Source organism: Vanessa tameamea, chromosome 2, assembly GCF_037043105.1.
Source record: "Vanessa tameamea isolate UH-Manoa-2023 chromosome 2, ilVanTame1 primary haplotype, whole genome shotgun sequence".
Taxonomy (NCBI): Eukaryota; Metazoa; Arthropoda; class Insecta; order Lepidoptera; family Nymphalidae; genus Vanessa; species Vanessa tameamea.
Window position 1 is genome coordinate 8221913 of NC_087310.1, and position 15625 is coordinate 8237537.

Below are 15625 nucleotides of genomic sequence, written 5' to 3' on the forward strand. Positions count from 1 at the left end.
CAAGCAATTTATAACTTAGTTGCAAATAAACAGTTATAAAAACAGCGCACAATTCCTTGGCAACCACTCATCGTTTGTTTTACACTATTTATTTCCCGAATAACAAATACTGGAATCGTATTATTGCGTCTTATATTTCGCATATTTAACTGAAAAACTGATACTTCATCAAAATTATTTAACAATACACTCACTAAATCATTTTAACTTTACTCGATAAGAAAAATTTGGAGTATTCAAATATCAAAATATGGTTTATATATTGTTATTACTTTGCAGGGATTGTATTATATCTGAAATTAAATATAACGCTTACTTATTTTGTATAATTTTGAAAATGCATAGATTACTTTGTATGAAACTTAACCAACGCCTAGTAAAAAATAAATTCTTTTCTTTTTGGGATATTGCTCTTTAAATATTTTTTATTATTACGATCTGTATGTAATCAGACGGTTCTGATTGTTTACTCATTCCGTCAACGAAAACGAAACTTCACTCTGTTGTTGCTGTCTACTATTCATGTACTATGAGTAAAATAAATAGATATGATTACTTTCTAAGGATTATTCAAATGATTTTATTTTACCTACATTGACAATATTTCACGACATTTCAATGCTTTAAAGCCACAATATTTTAAAAACTTTTATTTAATTTCGCCTGTAAAATGAATCTATAACACTTCCACTTACGCGATATAGTTAAAATTTTGCACAGACTTTTGGTTCTAGTGACAATACAATCTAGCATGGTAAATTTTATATGTTTTAGAATAAGGATTAAGAAAAAAACATTGTTAAAAAAATTACTAAATATTCTCTTCTCTCTCATAAAGTCCATCCCTTTTTTCGACAAGTCTATTTGACTATTTCCTTATAGCCATCAACATTCATAACTTTCACCCTCCTAATGAATAATATCGCATTATATAATTATTCCTACCAAATTATTTTTTGTACTATTTGCTGTTGAAACTCTTGGACCATGGAGTAGTAGCGAAAAAGCTTAATTAAAAGCGTAACACACTTATTGCCTCCACTGGTGACAGGAGGGCTGGTTCGTTTTTTATCCAGACGATTGGAATTGTGATTGAACGGGGAAATGCTGCTTGCATTCTTGCTGGTGGCACGCGGTCAAGATTTATACAGTAACTATTTTAAATGAATATTTGTATATTCTAAATCAATAGCAACCGCAACACCGTTTAAGATGCCACTCGCCAAATTCTGTAAAGAGATTCTTCTTAAGACAAGAAGAAGAACAGATAGTGTCATAAATATGTGAATAGAATGTAAGATTGTATTATACCCGAATTGCATTGTAATGCTACACAGTAGTTTTATAGATATCAAGTATGATTCTTGCGTGATAAAAAATGATACCTCAAAATACATATGTACTTACACGCAGTACAAGGATTCACTTAAGAGTCAGGCAATATTTTTCAGCCGCGGTTACAAAACTGCAGTTGAAAGCAGCGTTTTCCATGTGTCATTCTAAGAGTTTTAGTGTTACCTCTTCGTTAATTAAAAGAACGATGTCAGTCACAACAAGTGAGATAAGTGAGTACACCATCAAATTAGAAATATGTGCTAGAGCCTGAACGTTGACTGGTTGGAAGCTTGAAAGATCAAATTTCTAGTGATGTTTCTTCGTGTGCGCTATAATTTTTTTGTTTTTTTAAGTATTGACAAAATCACGTACATTACTCTGATCCCAATGTAAGTAGCTAAAGCACTTGTGTTATGGAAAATCATAAGTAACGACGGTACCATATACACCCAGACCCAAGACAACATAGAAAACTAATGACCTTTTTCTACATCGAGTCGGCCGGGAATCGAACCTCGGAGTGGCGTACCCATGAAAACCGGTGTACACACTACTCGACCACGGAGGTCGTCGCTATAATGCCAATGCTTTTTTACATTTTCGCTGATGTATTTCTTGAATACTTTTTTTTAGTGCAATTTAAGTTATGTTAGATTTGAATTATTTAGAAATTCAATATAATTAAACATTGAATATTAATGCCAATTTTTATTAATCATGCCAATTAAACATTAATGTTAATGTTTGCAATGAAATACCATTGCAAATAACTTAATACTACATATTTCAACTAAATTACAAATAACGGCAGCATTGTAGTTGTTAATCAATTAAGCCTTTTGATATGTAAGTATACGTTATATATATATTACATAAAACAGCTGCAATAAATTAACTACTCGTCAAAAATATTATAAAAGTAACTAATGATCTGATGATTACATAATGAACTGTTTGTTGTGAAGGTGTTAAATATTTTGATTTATCTCTCTTTTATAAATTAATATCATCCATTACCTGATCCTACGTCGTGAAAATTATTATGTGTGCTTCAGTGTGGGTTCCTCTTGATTGGTCAAAACATAAACCCGAAAACTGGGTTTACTTTTTTATACTTGATTGGTTTTGCTGGATCTGGAAGCATTCAGATGCAGCATAACAGGGTGCTCTCTGCTCACTCAGGTCTTTTGTTTAGATCAATAGGATTGCCATCTGTGAGAGAACATCTTGATATTTAATGCAGCACCCTAAACGATTGTTTGCTGTGACATTGGTGGTTGAGCAGACGGTTGGTTTTAGGGTTCGGCGTCACCTCTGTTTGGGATGCGGAGTCGGTGCCGCCGTAGGGTCGAAGCTGGCAGTTGCATCCTTCTTCCACTTCTTTTTCTTCTTTTCCGGAAGAAATTGACCCTTTAACGTCGGTTGATCGGTAGGTAGGCTATGAAGTAAAGTTGGCACCTTATGCCAGCGTCGTAACTAAAACTTGCTAGCTCCTGTTCTTACGACGTTGTGATTGCTATCCTGCTTCGAATCGTCTTTTTAGGGGAGGAAGCCACGGACCACTTTGGCAGTTTTGGAAATTACGAAGAGAACGAGCACGTTTGCCTATCACACATGTTGGTAAAAAATGAGACCGCTATCGTAGCCATTAACCAAATCATGTGAGACCATAAATGCAAGTCCAGCTACGAACCGGAAAATTTAAATCGCACACGCTAGGTAATAAAACGGCGTAGTCAGTCGAACTCCTGCAGGAGTTTTCTAAAATTGATAACATGCAGGATCACAAACGTTCACTATATCAGCGCGAATAATACTTCGGGCAGCTAACAATCAGCTTACATCGGAGTGGAGCGTTGCGGAGACCGGTTGCTTCCACAACCGAGTAAGGTACGTAGTTGAATAAAACAGGAACACAGTTCCATCAACGAGGCATACAATTACACGTGAGATCCTAAAAGCTGCGAGAGACAGAGTAAATATAATATGAACGTGCTAACCGTTTTTAGATCGCGTTATATTTTTTTTATAAATCACCATAATAATGTAGCAACATACTTTCTGCTATCATATTTTCTCTTAAGGAAAATGTGCACTAATGGCTTTCGCACTTGGTGATATTTACTTAAAATTATATTGATAATTTGAGTGTTCAATAATAAGTCAGACATTCATTACATATTAATTTTGTTGTCAGTATACGTTCTAGAAATCTTCTGCAGTTGTGGTTTCTCTTTCAAATTAATATTAAAATATGCAATGTTCTTTTCATTGGTATTAAGAATTATGGAGAGGATTAGGATTATAGAGATCATGTTGATCTACGACAATGTAACGTGTAAGTCTTAAGATACTTACTTACTAATAGTTTTATAATACGTAAACGAAAAAGTATAGGTAATAGATTTATAATTAATCATATGATATCAGGATATACAATTGCATTATTTTAACAAAGACGTTATTAGTCTTACTTCAGTTATTGAGTGAGAGGAATTTAGAATAAAATTTTATGATTTGTAGTTTATAGACTTTCCAGTAGAAAAATTTTAAAGACAATAATAATAAATATTTGGTGCCAACCAAGTAAAGTGTACCTAATACCTATATTAAAAGTAAATTCACTGGGTAAGTAGTTTCGTGCATTTCTAACTTCATAACTTATGTATTGAAAAAGGAGAATAAGTTGTGAAATAAGTAATTAAGAGTGCCACAATGCATTCATTACAAAAAAAATATCTATCACCTTTATGGTTGATATCATTAGTGAGTATTAATTTATTTTACTTTAACATACACGTTGAATTCAGATAACTTAAAAGTTGATCAATAGAACTGAAAAAATCTTTCGCCGGCGATTTTTCCGAACCGATACGACTTGGGAATCTTCAAGAAAAGAGCGTATTCCTTCCTGAAAGGCCGGCAACGCACCTGCAAGCACCCCGGTGTTGCAGATGTCCATGGGCGGTGGTAGTCACTTTCCATCAGGTGAGCCTCCTGCTAGTTTGCCACCTCTAACATAAAAAAAATCTATTGAATATTTATTGAACTCAAAATAAAATTCAACTTTTTTCGTATTAGGTATTAACTTGCATGGTCGCTGATTTCCTCTAGGTTGCTCGAAAGGACGCGTGAGTGTTAATATGTGAGCATGTAACAAGCCCTCAGCCCAAGGTCGTGTTTTTAGAGGTGGAAGGAGACGAAACTTTTTTCGATATGTATCGAATCCCTAATCCTATTAGGATTTCTTGAGTTTTTTTACCAAATAAACCCTGCGGTGGTTATCATCGGCACGGATCGAGGAGGTTATAGGATCTCTTGTGTTGCATTACTTTCGTGTTGTTCTCTATGGGCAAAAAAATTATACCCGCACTCATTGATTGTATGTACAGTAATCGGACGGAGCGAGACTATCGTGGCCGCAGTCTTCCTCAGGGCCGACCGAAAATGGACACGTGTATTCCGCTTCTCACGGTTACCCCTAACCTAAGCATCTTACAAAGATTTCAGATGCAAATAATATATACCTATTTATCTTGAAAAATGAGCGCAAAAGTGAATCATATATTTTGACCCCGCTATTATTGTATTTGTTAAATACAGGGTTATTGGTAATTCGACGTATTCCCGTTAGGAGGTGATAGGGGTGACTATTTGCGATAATTTTAACCACAATTCAAATACAATGCGGAATAATTTGACTAGTTCGGTAGTTAATTCACAACTTAGAAAAAGAATGCGACTTTGCGTTCGCAATAGGGGAAGTCACTTCGAGCAAGAACTAGGCTAAATAACAAAATATCTTAATTGTTATTAGCTACTGAACTGTTTATGAATCTAAATTTAATTTTAAATTTGTATTAAGTAAGTTAAGTAAATAAGTAAGTTTTTTTACATTGGTTATTATTTTAAATCAATTTTGTGGGAATTTTAAAGAGCGACCTTTAGTACGAATTCGGTCATGTTCGAATACGAATTTCCACCAGCGTCCTTTCTGATCATTTTATTTCGGTTGCTTTGAAATAAATTCCTAGTTTTTATACATTTTCGGAAAGATAATTAAACGATTATGTTTTTAAAATCATCTGCAGAACAAGTTTCATAATGTTTTTTTTTTTTGTTTTTCAGGCATATTTGAGAGAAAAAAATAAAAAATATATTGAAATAATATCGTTTTCCGTCTCGCATTTTTAAATTTGGACCGATAATTATTGTTTAAATATTGAAAATATCCAGTGTTTAATCGTTTTTATAAATCAGAAGAAAAAAGTAGATTTTAATCGAAACTTTTGTTTTAATAAATTTTTGAAGTTGCAATTTTGACTTATTTTGAAAAAATCTAAAAAAACGTGATAACTCAAAAATGGTTCATTTTTGCATCATGCATATGGGGGTTAAAATTATCGCAAATAGTCACCCCTATCGCCTCCTAACGGGAATACGTTGAATTACCAATAACCCTGTATAATAAAAAGTCTATATACCAATGTAGACTTTATGGACTAGTTTTCACCCGATGCTTTGCCTGCGTGTAAGGGGGCGGTGTTGTGTGTGTGTAAAAAGTTGGTTAAGTAGTATAACCGTGAAAGCGTAACAGACAGACAAACTGAGTAACTTCCTCATTTTTAATATTAGTAAAGGGAAAAAGATTATACCTTAGGTTGTGTCTTAATAATTTTATCGATTATTGTAGTTTTAGTACGTAGATATATATCTTTTATCTTACATGGTGGTAGGGCTCTGTGCAAGTCCATCTGGGTAGGTACTACCCACTCATCAGATATTCTACCGCCAAACAACAGTACACAGTATTGCTGTGTTCCGGTTTGAAGGGTGAGTATGCCAGTGTAACTACAGACACAAGGCATATAACATCTTAGGTCCCAAGGTTGGTGGCGCATTGGCGATGTAAGGAATGATTAATATATCTACAGCACCATTGTCTATGGGTGGTGGTGACAACTCACCATCAGGTGGCCGATTTGCTCCGCCAACATTCATCCATATATAGGTATATATTTATTTAGTATATTATATTAAATTTATTTGTAACACTTAGCGATTTATATTTGAAGCCTTGTAATCGATATATTTAATTAATTTTACCTTAATAAGTATTTTTATGATCTTCAAATAATATTTTGTATCAATTGAAGGTCGAGGGCTAGGTGACTTAATGTTCAAGATCTTACTTTTTGGGAATAACTCTCTGCAGATATAATTATGATAACGTAGCTAGCTGATAAAACATAATTTTGTACTTTATAGAGAAATAAAATAAATTCATTCATAAATTTTATTAATCAGGAGGTTAGGTTACGATGTATAATTGAAACATAGATAAATTAAAGGTATGTTCAATCCAAGTATAAAATTTAACATTATATTATAATATCAATAAGTTTTCTGAAAACTACTTGATAAGTATTTTATTTGTTTATTTTTACTCGATTAAATAAAAAAAAATGTGTCGAAAGGAACGTGTTTTGTGATCGTTGATCGGCCATGTTTTTCTTACAACATGAACATACGTCGTGTGGCAAACGTCAATGATAAGTTTACTCACTATTCCTAAAAATCATCTCATCAGCAAACAAAACACAAATTGTTTTTATTTTAGTGCTAATTAAATGCTAAAATGAATCGTACGGAAGGATTGGTACAACGAAGGAACGTTGTAAAGGAAAATAATTCGGACGGAAACAGGGAAAATCACGATGTGGACGATAAGAAAAACGATAAAAATTATGATGACGGCGATTCAAAGGAAACTCGACTGACACTGATGGAAGAAGTATTATTACTAGGATTAAAGGACAAAGAAGTAAGTACAGGACGCCAGTAAGTTACTAACAATTAGAGAAATACTTTTTAATATTCCGTAGACTCGACATTAAAGATTAATCGGCATTAATTTTAGGGTTACACATCATTTTGGAATGACTGTATTTCGAGTGGTCTAAGAGGATGCATCCTGATCGAATTGGGTTTAAGGGGACGTGTAGAATTGGAAAGAGCAGGCATGAGAAGGAAGGGATTGTTGTCTAGGAAGGTTATTGTAAAATCTGGTAAGACATATTTCTCAGCTTTAAGAAATATTTATTCAAAATTAGATTATGATTAATAAAAATTCATTATATATTTACCAAAGGTTAAATCGAATTTTTACATTTAATATTATTAAAATAATCTATTTGACATTTGTTTACAACAATAACACAATAAATGTTCAAGTTAAATTTTGTCTATATTTACTTTTACTTAATGTGACCAAGTTTATAAGAGTTTTATATTGTAAATTTTATATCAATTGTGTTTTCCAGATAATCCAACAGGGGATGTATTATTAGACGAAGCCTTGAAACACATGAAAGATACTGATCCCCCTGAGACTGTACAGAGTTGGATAGAATACCTTAGTGGTAAGTTTTATCCTAGTCTTATCAAGTAGTTAAACCTAATTATAATTATTCCACCACTAATTAAACCAGGTGGTATTTTAGCAACATTTATTTAAAATTAATTAATTATACTCAAATTTATTTTTGTATATTCAAATGGAAATATTGTGAATACATAATTTTTTTACTGTTTCTAATTAGCGAAATATTTAAATTTTAAAATAGTATTTTAATGTATTCTTGTAGGTGAAACATGGAATCCAATGAAGTTAAAATATCAATTGAAAAATGTCCGTGAGAGACTGGCTAAAAATCTCGTTGAGAAAGGTGTACTAACTACTGAAAAACAGAATTTCCTATTGTTTGATATGACAACCCACCCACTTACTGATAATGTTGTAAAATGTCGCTTAGTGAAAAAGGTACGTACAATTCCAGATATAATATGATATATTACATTAACAGAGCAATTACGGACATATTACATCTTATTTCCCAATCCAGAATTTTGGACTGACATGTATTGTAAATAATGTGACTGATATTAACATTGATAAAAGAATACTGAGCACAGTTTTGTTTTAATTATTAACTCATCTTGAATAATCTAAGATACTATAATCTTAGAAAGCTAGGAGGATTGGCAAATAGGCTACCTGATGCTAAGCGGTCACAACAGCCCATTGACAATGTGCTTTTAAGAAATATTAGCCATTCCTAACATTGCTAATGCACTACCAAATTTGTGGACTGAGATGTTATATCCTTTGTATCTGTAGTTATATTGGCTGACACACCCTTCAAACTGGAACACATCAATGCTTAGTATTACTAAGTATTGTTGCTTGGCGGTAGAATGTATTATGGGTGGGTGGTACTTGCCCAGACTGTCTTGAACTGAATCAGTCATTTATGTTTCAGTTAATATAATTTATTTAAACTTTAGTTAAATCGTTGCCCTCATTTTAATCTTTTTAGGTTTAAAAGTGTGGTTTTTTAGATTCAATATTTTATGTAATTAAAATACAATATTTGTTGACATCTGGATTATTTCATGCAGTTAATATTTCATAGATTATTTTTTAATCATTATTATTAATAATAAATTAAACTCGAATGTAAGTTCTTCAGTTAATTATTAGAGTATTAACTTGTTTATATTCTGTATGAATGTTAGTAACAAAACAGTTATGAAATTGTTATATAGTTTGTTATTTAAACATGATATTGAATTGGAATGATAACATTGGCCTGTTACATTTTGATGTACTTTGGTATATAGATTCCTGAAGCATAATAATCTATTGTTATCTCATATCAATTATTTTTATAACATACCAGGTAATAATATGATAAAGAAATAAAATTTACTTGCCTAATTATATCTAATTTATTCTATCCGTGTTTGTGAACACCTTATTGATTGATTTTGATGTATTTTATGTGTCCTGCTTGGCATATATTGGTGTCAGTGCCATTAAATAAATTTCATATTTCACCTATTCAAAGTCGGGAGAGACAGCTAGTTGCTTATATGTTGGCATTTTTGAAATATATTGACAGTGGCCTCAAACAACTTTATAAATAACAAAGGTCAAATAAAACACGCGCTCTTCAAACGCATCTATTTTCTGAAGGTTTAGTCGAAATATTACCATAATTGACAATGCAAATTTAGCTTGAAAAGATAAAAGCAAAAATTTAAATGTTTTTGAATAAAAATAAATATTTTTTCAATATTTAGTCTGAAAAATGAGCCATGAGAAATATTTTAACCATTTTTTAAGTAGGGAATCAAAAAATAAGTTTGACCTTGTAATATTACAAGACTACCTGCCAATTTTGTGGTGGGCTTTGTGCAAGGTTTGTAGATATCACCTACTTATCATATACTCTACCGCCAAGCAGCATTGCAGTAGTAGTAATAGTATGGTATTATTGTTTTCCGGTTTGTATGGAGAGTGAGCCAGTGTAACTACAGACACTAGGGACTTAACATACTAGTTAAATACCATCAACCAGTCCTATATAAATTTTCTTAAGGTGCAAATGTCTATGGGCTGTAGTAATCGTACGACTGATGTAATTTATAAAAAAAATGGCCCGGATTCGAACGTGTAAAATGAAGTTGAAGTTTAAACATAGTATAAGAAATATTATCGTGTAAATCTATGTAAATCTAATGAAAAAAATATGTTTAAAAGCCGTTATATATACTTATCTAAGGATCTACGGAAGTACTGAATATCAGTCTTTTTTTTTTTGATAAGGATAAGTTAAGTATTTCAAACATATTATTAAAAAAAAAACATAATTAGTTCAAGTGACTAATTTAAACATATTGTTGTGGATTTAAAAATATTGTTATGATGATGGGTTTGGCTTTTATTTGTGTATGGTTCGCGAATATTCTCTAGAATGCCATAATTCAATTGATTTTACCACCTATACAATACTACCCGTCCCTGCTTCTGACGGGTAGAATAAGAGTACATAAAATGTTTATATCGTAATACATATTCCCGGCGTAAGCCAGCTCCCATGCGGCATGATTTTTTCCGACATCCTCAAAAATCACAACACATTTCATCATAATCAATTATATACCTAAATCTTCCTCATCGATCATTCCGTCTATTAGGGAAAATAATTTAGATAGTTTTTGGGCGCATGGTTTTCGGACAGACAGTTAGATGTGGGGGGGGGGGGTGCTTGTTACTTTGTTTTATAAAATACTACCGCGTGGAATTCTATTGGTGACAAAGACTGTAATACATTATTTTGATCTATCTCATAGGGTTGAGCCAGCATTTGCAATTTAAGCGCAAAAAATGTGCTTATTTACGACATCACTTTAGAAACCTCTAAAATTATCAGTTTTTCTCTACTATATTATGCATGTATTACACATATAAACCTTCCTCTTGAATCAATCTATCTATTAAAAAAATCGCATCAAAATCCGTTGTGTAATTTTAAAGTTCTAAGCATACATAGGGACAGACAGCGGTAAGCGACTTTGTTTTATACTATGTAATGATGATATTGAAATATGCATATTTCGTGAGTTACGAGTGCGTTTCCATAACCCGTATGAGTCACTAGCGATCCATCAGCAACACTGTATATTATACTCGTATTCCCCGTCAATGCTTCTCGCGCCTCATCTAGGTCGTTCGATGTGGTAGTTGTTAATCTATGGAGCGACCTTTCACTTCATAATTCGCGTCTTCGTAAGTGTAAAGTTGACGTTGCAAAACACTAAGAACTTTAATATAATGTATACTTTTTACACGTGATATATATTGTATGTAATATTATTGTAATGATTTATAATAAGTGTCTATTATTTTCTTAGTTGTTAGATTGGAAGTTGGAAGTATGTACTAAAGTGAAGCCGTTGGTTCTACGTAAGATATGTCGTCCTGTCGGATTAGGAAAGTGAGAGAATTAAAAGTGCACCTTTGTTTGCGCGCACAGTTGTGCACTATAATATGTCTCGCGTAGTTTCTCGTTTTATTATTTCAGCGTGGGCTCCGCGTTAAAGTGTGTTGAAGGCGCATATAATAAATGTCCTTCCTTGGATTTCAAGCTTGCTTAGTACCAAATTTCATCAAAATATGTTCAGTGGTTTGACGGATAAAGTGCAATATACAGACAGACAGAGTTTCTTTCTTATTTGTAATAGTATACATGTTAAAACTAAATTGAAAAGTTTTAAATAGGCCAAATGTCAGTAGTGATTAATTTTTTCAAGATTTTTATTGTTTCGATTGTGTTTTGAATGGATATATCGATTCCAAATCAATTTCATAAATGAAATGAATTAATTTAATTGCGTATTTTTTTTATTATATAAGTATTCAAATAATATATAAAACGTATATGAACATTCTCTGAAAATCACATTACAGGTCCAAGAAGCGGCGCTTCGTCGGTCTATCGTTGACGTCGCACACGCCGATAAGCGATCGTTGGCGCTACTCATGCTCGCGCACTCGGCAGACGTGCTTGAGAACGCATTCGCCCCGCTCTCCGACGAGGACTACGAGCTGGCGACGAGACGTGTTCGTTCGCTGCTCGATCTCGACTTCGAGGCCGAGGCCATGCGACCCGATGCCTGTGAAATCATGTGGGCAGTGTTCGCGGCGTTCACTAAATAGCATCAAATTTCCGTCTAAGCCACTGACATCAGAGAGAATAATTTATAAATTGAAAGGTAATAATTATTCCAAGTGGCTAGAAATATTAAAATGTGTGAATCGTGTGCAATGAAAGAAACAATTTACGGTATATAAATTAGTATAATTAGATACACTTGTACAGAAACTTGATTGACTTTTTGTGATCAGTATTAGGTTTAGATCAGTCGTTGGAGGATATCGTCAGATTGATAAATATTGTGTAACAAAATGGAAAATTAACAATAAATGAGAAAATGGATGTAATAACTTAATCTATAAACTGGTTTCGATTTCGTTGTACGTAATTTCTAAACTAAACTCGATAGACAGGACGAAAACTATTGCTATCTCATTTTCCGGATCCCACACAAGGAACAGAAAAGGATAGAATGTTTTTTTAGTACTGATAGTATTTTATTTTAGTCAATGCGTACAAGAAGATCAAAACCACAATGGATATCAGTAGATTTATTAATACTGGCACAAAAGATGTGGAAATTTGACAGAAACGGTCTAGTGAGTGTTCGGTGCATTGACATTTAGCAATAACATATTTGAGATTCAACTTAACTCGGATGTTGCAAATTAATCAATTATGGATTATTAATTATATATACATATATATAGGTGTATCATATATTAAACTTAATGTCTAGTATTAATATTTTTATATATATATAATTATGTATGTAAAATTTGTTATTTAAAATGTTATAAGAATGTGATTTGTGTTTATTGTGTTATGCAATTATTACATAACGATGAAATTTTATATGTGTATTATATTAGAATAGTTTTAAATTTAGCTAATAATGTCATATTGATTTATTAGAATAAGTATTTCGAACTTCAAAAAGTAACCGCTTGAAATTTTACAATGTAGTAAATTTTATTTTGCATAGTGATAATAGTAGTTATGAATTAAATGTCTAGGGTTTCTAAAAAGCACACATATTTATCTCTAATCCATTACAATTTCTAATTCGATCCAATTTTAATTACATAATCACGAACGGCTTATAAAAAAACCAGGTGCATATCACAGTTGCCAACAATAAACATTTAATTAAAAATAATGTTCAGGTTCAATTAAAAATGAACATAAGTTTACATTCATAAAATCAAAAATAAATACAAGAATAATATTGAAACTGATCGCCTGTAAAGCCTGGTCTTAAGTTTCCTGAAGAGCTACAAGAGCTTGGGTGCAAGCAGTGTTCTGGTGATTTTCTCTCTCCAAAAAAGGACCTGATGCCTAATCCATGGTACAAAACCAGACCATATTTTCGGGGCACCCGGCCTTTTCGCACCCTCTGCACCTTTGCTTAAGACAGGCCTGAGCCTGTAAATATAATACATTTGTTTTTCATAAGAATCATTGTACGTGCAAATTAGAGCGTGCCATTATATTTAAAATATATATATATATATATATATATATATATATATTTATTTGTACGATTCGGTTTCAAATCACTATATAAGATCTTTTTCGTAATAATGTTTAATTTAAAATTAATATAGAAAAAAAGTTTCTAGTTTAAATATTTGGATTATTTTTATTTATGTTAACTTAAATTAAATAGAATTATTTTTTAAAATAAATTATATATACTAGTTTAAGTCCAGTTTCAACTTGCCAGGTATAAGAACACTGTTTGAACACTTATCAATAAAATATACATTATACCAATCATAACAATTCAGGTTGCAAGGTTTCACCTACAGGAACTAACAAATATTTGAAAGCTCGTAATTTTCTTTTAGACAATGACTAAAGCTGTTTAATATAAGTATTTTTTTTTGTTAACGGAATTATAAGTGAAGAAAAAGAAGGCAACTAAAAAGAAGATTATTCATTCTAATAATAAAAGTATGATCGTAACTATCACAAAATAAAAACCGTTAAAACCAATAAACTAAAAGGTATTATTCGTTGCTTTATGAAATAATATTTATTCTGAAAATCGACAGCAAATAACCTGTATGTGTTTTTAAAGAAAAAAATTACATTCGTGATGAAATATCACATTCTAATTCTAACGCAACGTTTATGTACCGTTTGCACGACATTTTTTGTATAACTTTTTATGCTGCCACAGCTATTATTGTTCTTTTTTTATAATGCGATAATAACTGGATGGAAATTAATTCTTCATTGTGATAGCGTGTCTCTAGATTAAAATACCTAATTTTTAATTTATATTAAAATAATTTAATATTTTTCCAGTGGTTTAGTCAATCTATTTTTTTTAAAGCTCACATTCTCAATGTCTCTTATACTATAGCATTCTACCCAGTTATAATACATTATTATAGAATATTTTTATCAGTATCCTATCCGTTTTTTTGCAGTAGAAAATTGATTATTGATCTATTCACTCACTGAGGGAAGGCACCTATATGTTAAATTGTCAGTGTAATAATAAAAAAATAACTTAACAAATATATTTTAATTTGTTTTTTTTTGCTGTCTTTACTCTGTTGTCTCACGCACACTAAGACAATTTCACATCACTTATTCATACTATTGCACCTTCGTGACTGAATAGATCTATATTTATATTTGAAAATATATATTTAATTTATGAATTAACTGTTAGTTATTTATGCGCGCGTTATCAGGCACCTACACTCACACACACAAACGCCGACACACTACACACACAAACATACATAGATACACATACACAAAAGCATAAAAAATATATATTGCGAAAGTAAATGTATGAGAACATAAAAAATATTAAGATGTTTTATACAAGTTGTTAATTAAATTAATATTTACTTATAAACATTTAATCATGAATTGTACATAATGCTTTTTAAATGTAACACACGTGAGTATTAAGTAATACACAGTCAAGTAAATTTTGGAAATGTGTGTTTTGTCCATCAATGTTGACCTTTGACGTGTAGAATGATGAATTAGAATATTTGTAGTATTTTATACAAAATTATCTAAACAGAAGCTCTAATTAAGTTAGATGGTATCATATAGTCATTTATTTTCTCTTTAAAATTAAATAAGACATGTAAATTAAAATAAAAAACAAATTACGTTTAAAGTACTTAAACGTAATTTGTTTTTTGTACTAGAAATTGCAATAGACCAAATGGTTTTTTTTAAATTTCAGATACTTAATATTTTTTTAAAACATGGTAGAATATCTTCTTACCTTAGAGTTATTTGACCTTGTTTGTAAGTACGATTCGAGAAGCAGCCTCACTGTATTTAACTCGTCTTGCATCGATTGGTATAAATTATTTTTTAATAAATTGAATAGTGTTGCTAATGAATGTATAAAGTTAATGTTAAGAAATGTATCATACACTATTGAAAATTACTCAAATATAATATTCCTTAGAAAAATACATCTACTTTTTATCTCTGCTTTTACCTTAGTCGGCTCACTGACAATTGACTAATGATTTCTAAACGATTAAAAATTAAATCTTTAATGCTTTTAATCACATTAAAAACGTGTTGCAATTTCCTTTTAGCGATCCTAAAAAAATAGATCGCGAGGACGCGACTCTCGAAATGAAATATGAAAATGCAGCTTAAACAAAACTATTATAGTGACATAAATTACAAATATGTATGGATAACAAAAGAACTTCAATTTCTGATTTAAATTATTTTATTAGATTAGTATGCATTTATTTTTTCTTTCTTATTCATTTGGGAATTTTTCTGTCTTT

General features: G+C 31.4%; 1 protein-coding gene across 1 annotated transcript; it reads left to right on the forward strand.

The window, feature by feature from the left end:
* Window positions 1-6851: 6851 nt before the first annotated feature.
* LOC113399004 (Golgi phosphoprotein 3 homolog sauron) lies at window positions 6852-15295 on the forward strand. Its single transcript, XM_026638007.2, has 5 exons — window positions 6852-7159; window positions 7256-7403; window positions 7659-7757; window positions 7983-8158; window positions 11651-15295. Exons 1-5 carry the CDS (start codon window positions 6974-6976, stop codon window positions 11897-11899), a joined length of 858 nt encoding a protein of 285 aa, XP_026493792.1. The 5' UTR covers window positions 6852-6973; the 3' UTR covers window positions 11900-15295.
* Window positions 15296-15625: the final 330 nt, after the last annotated feature.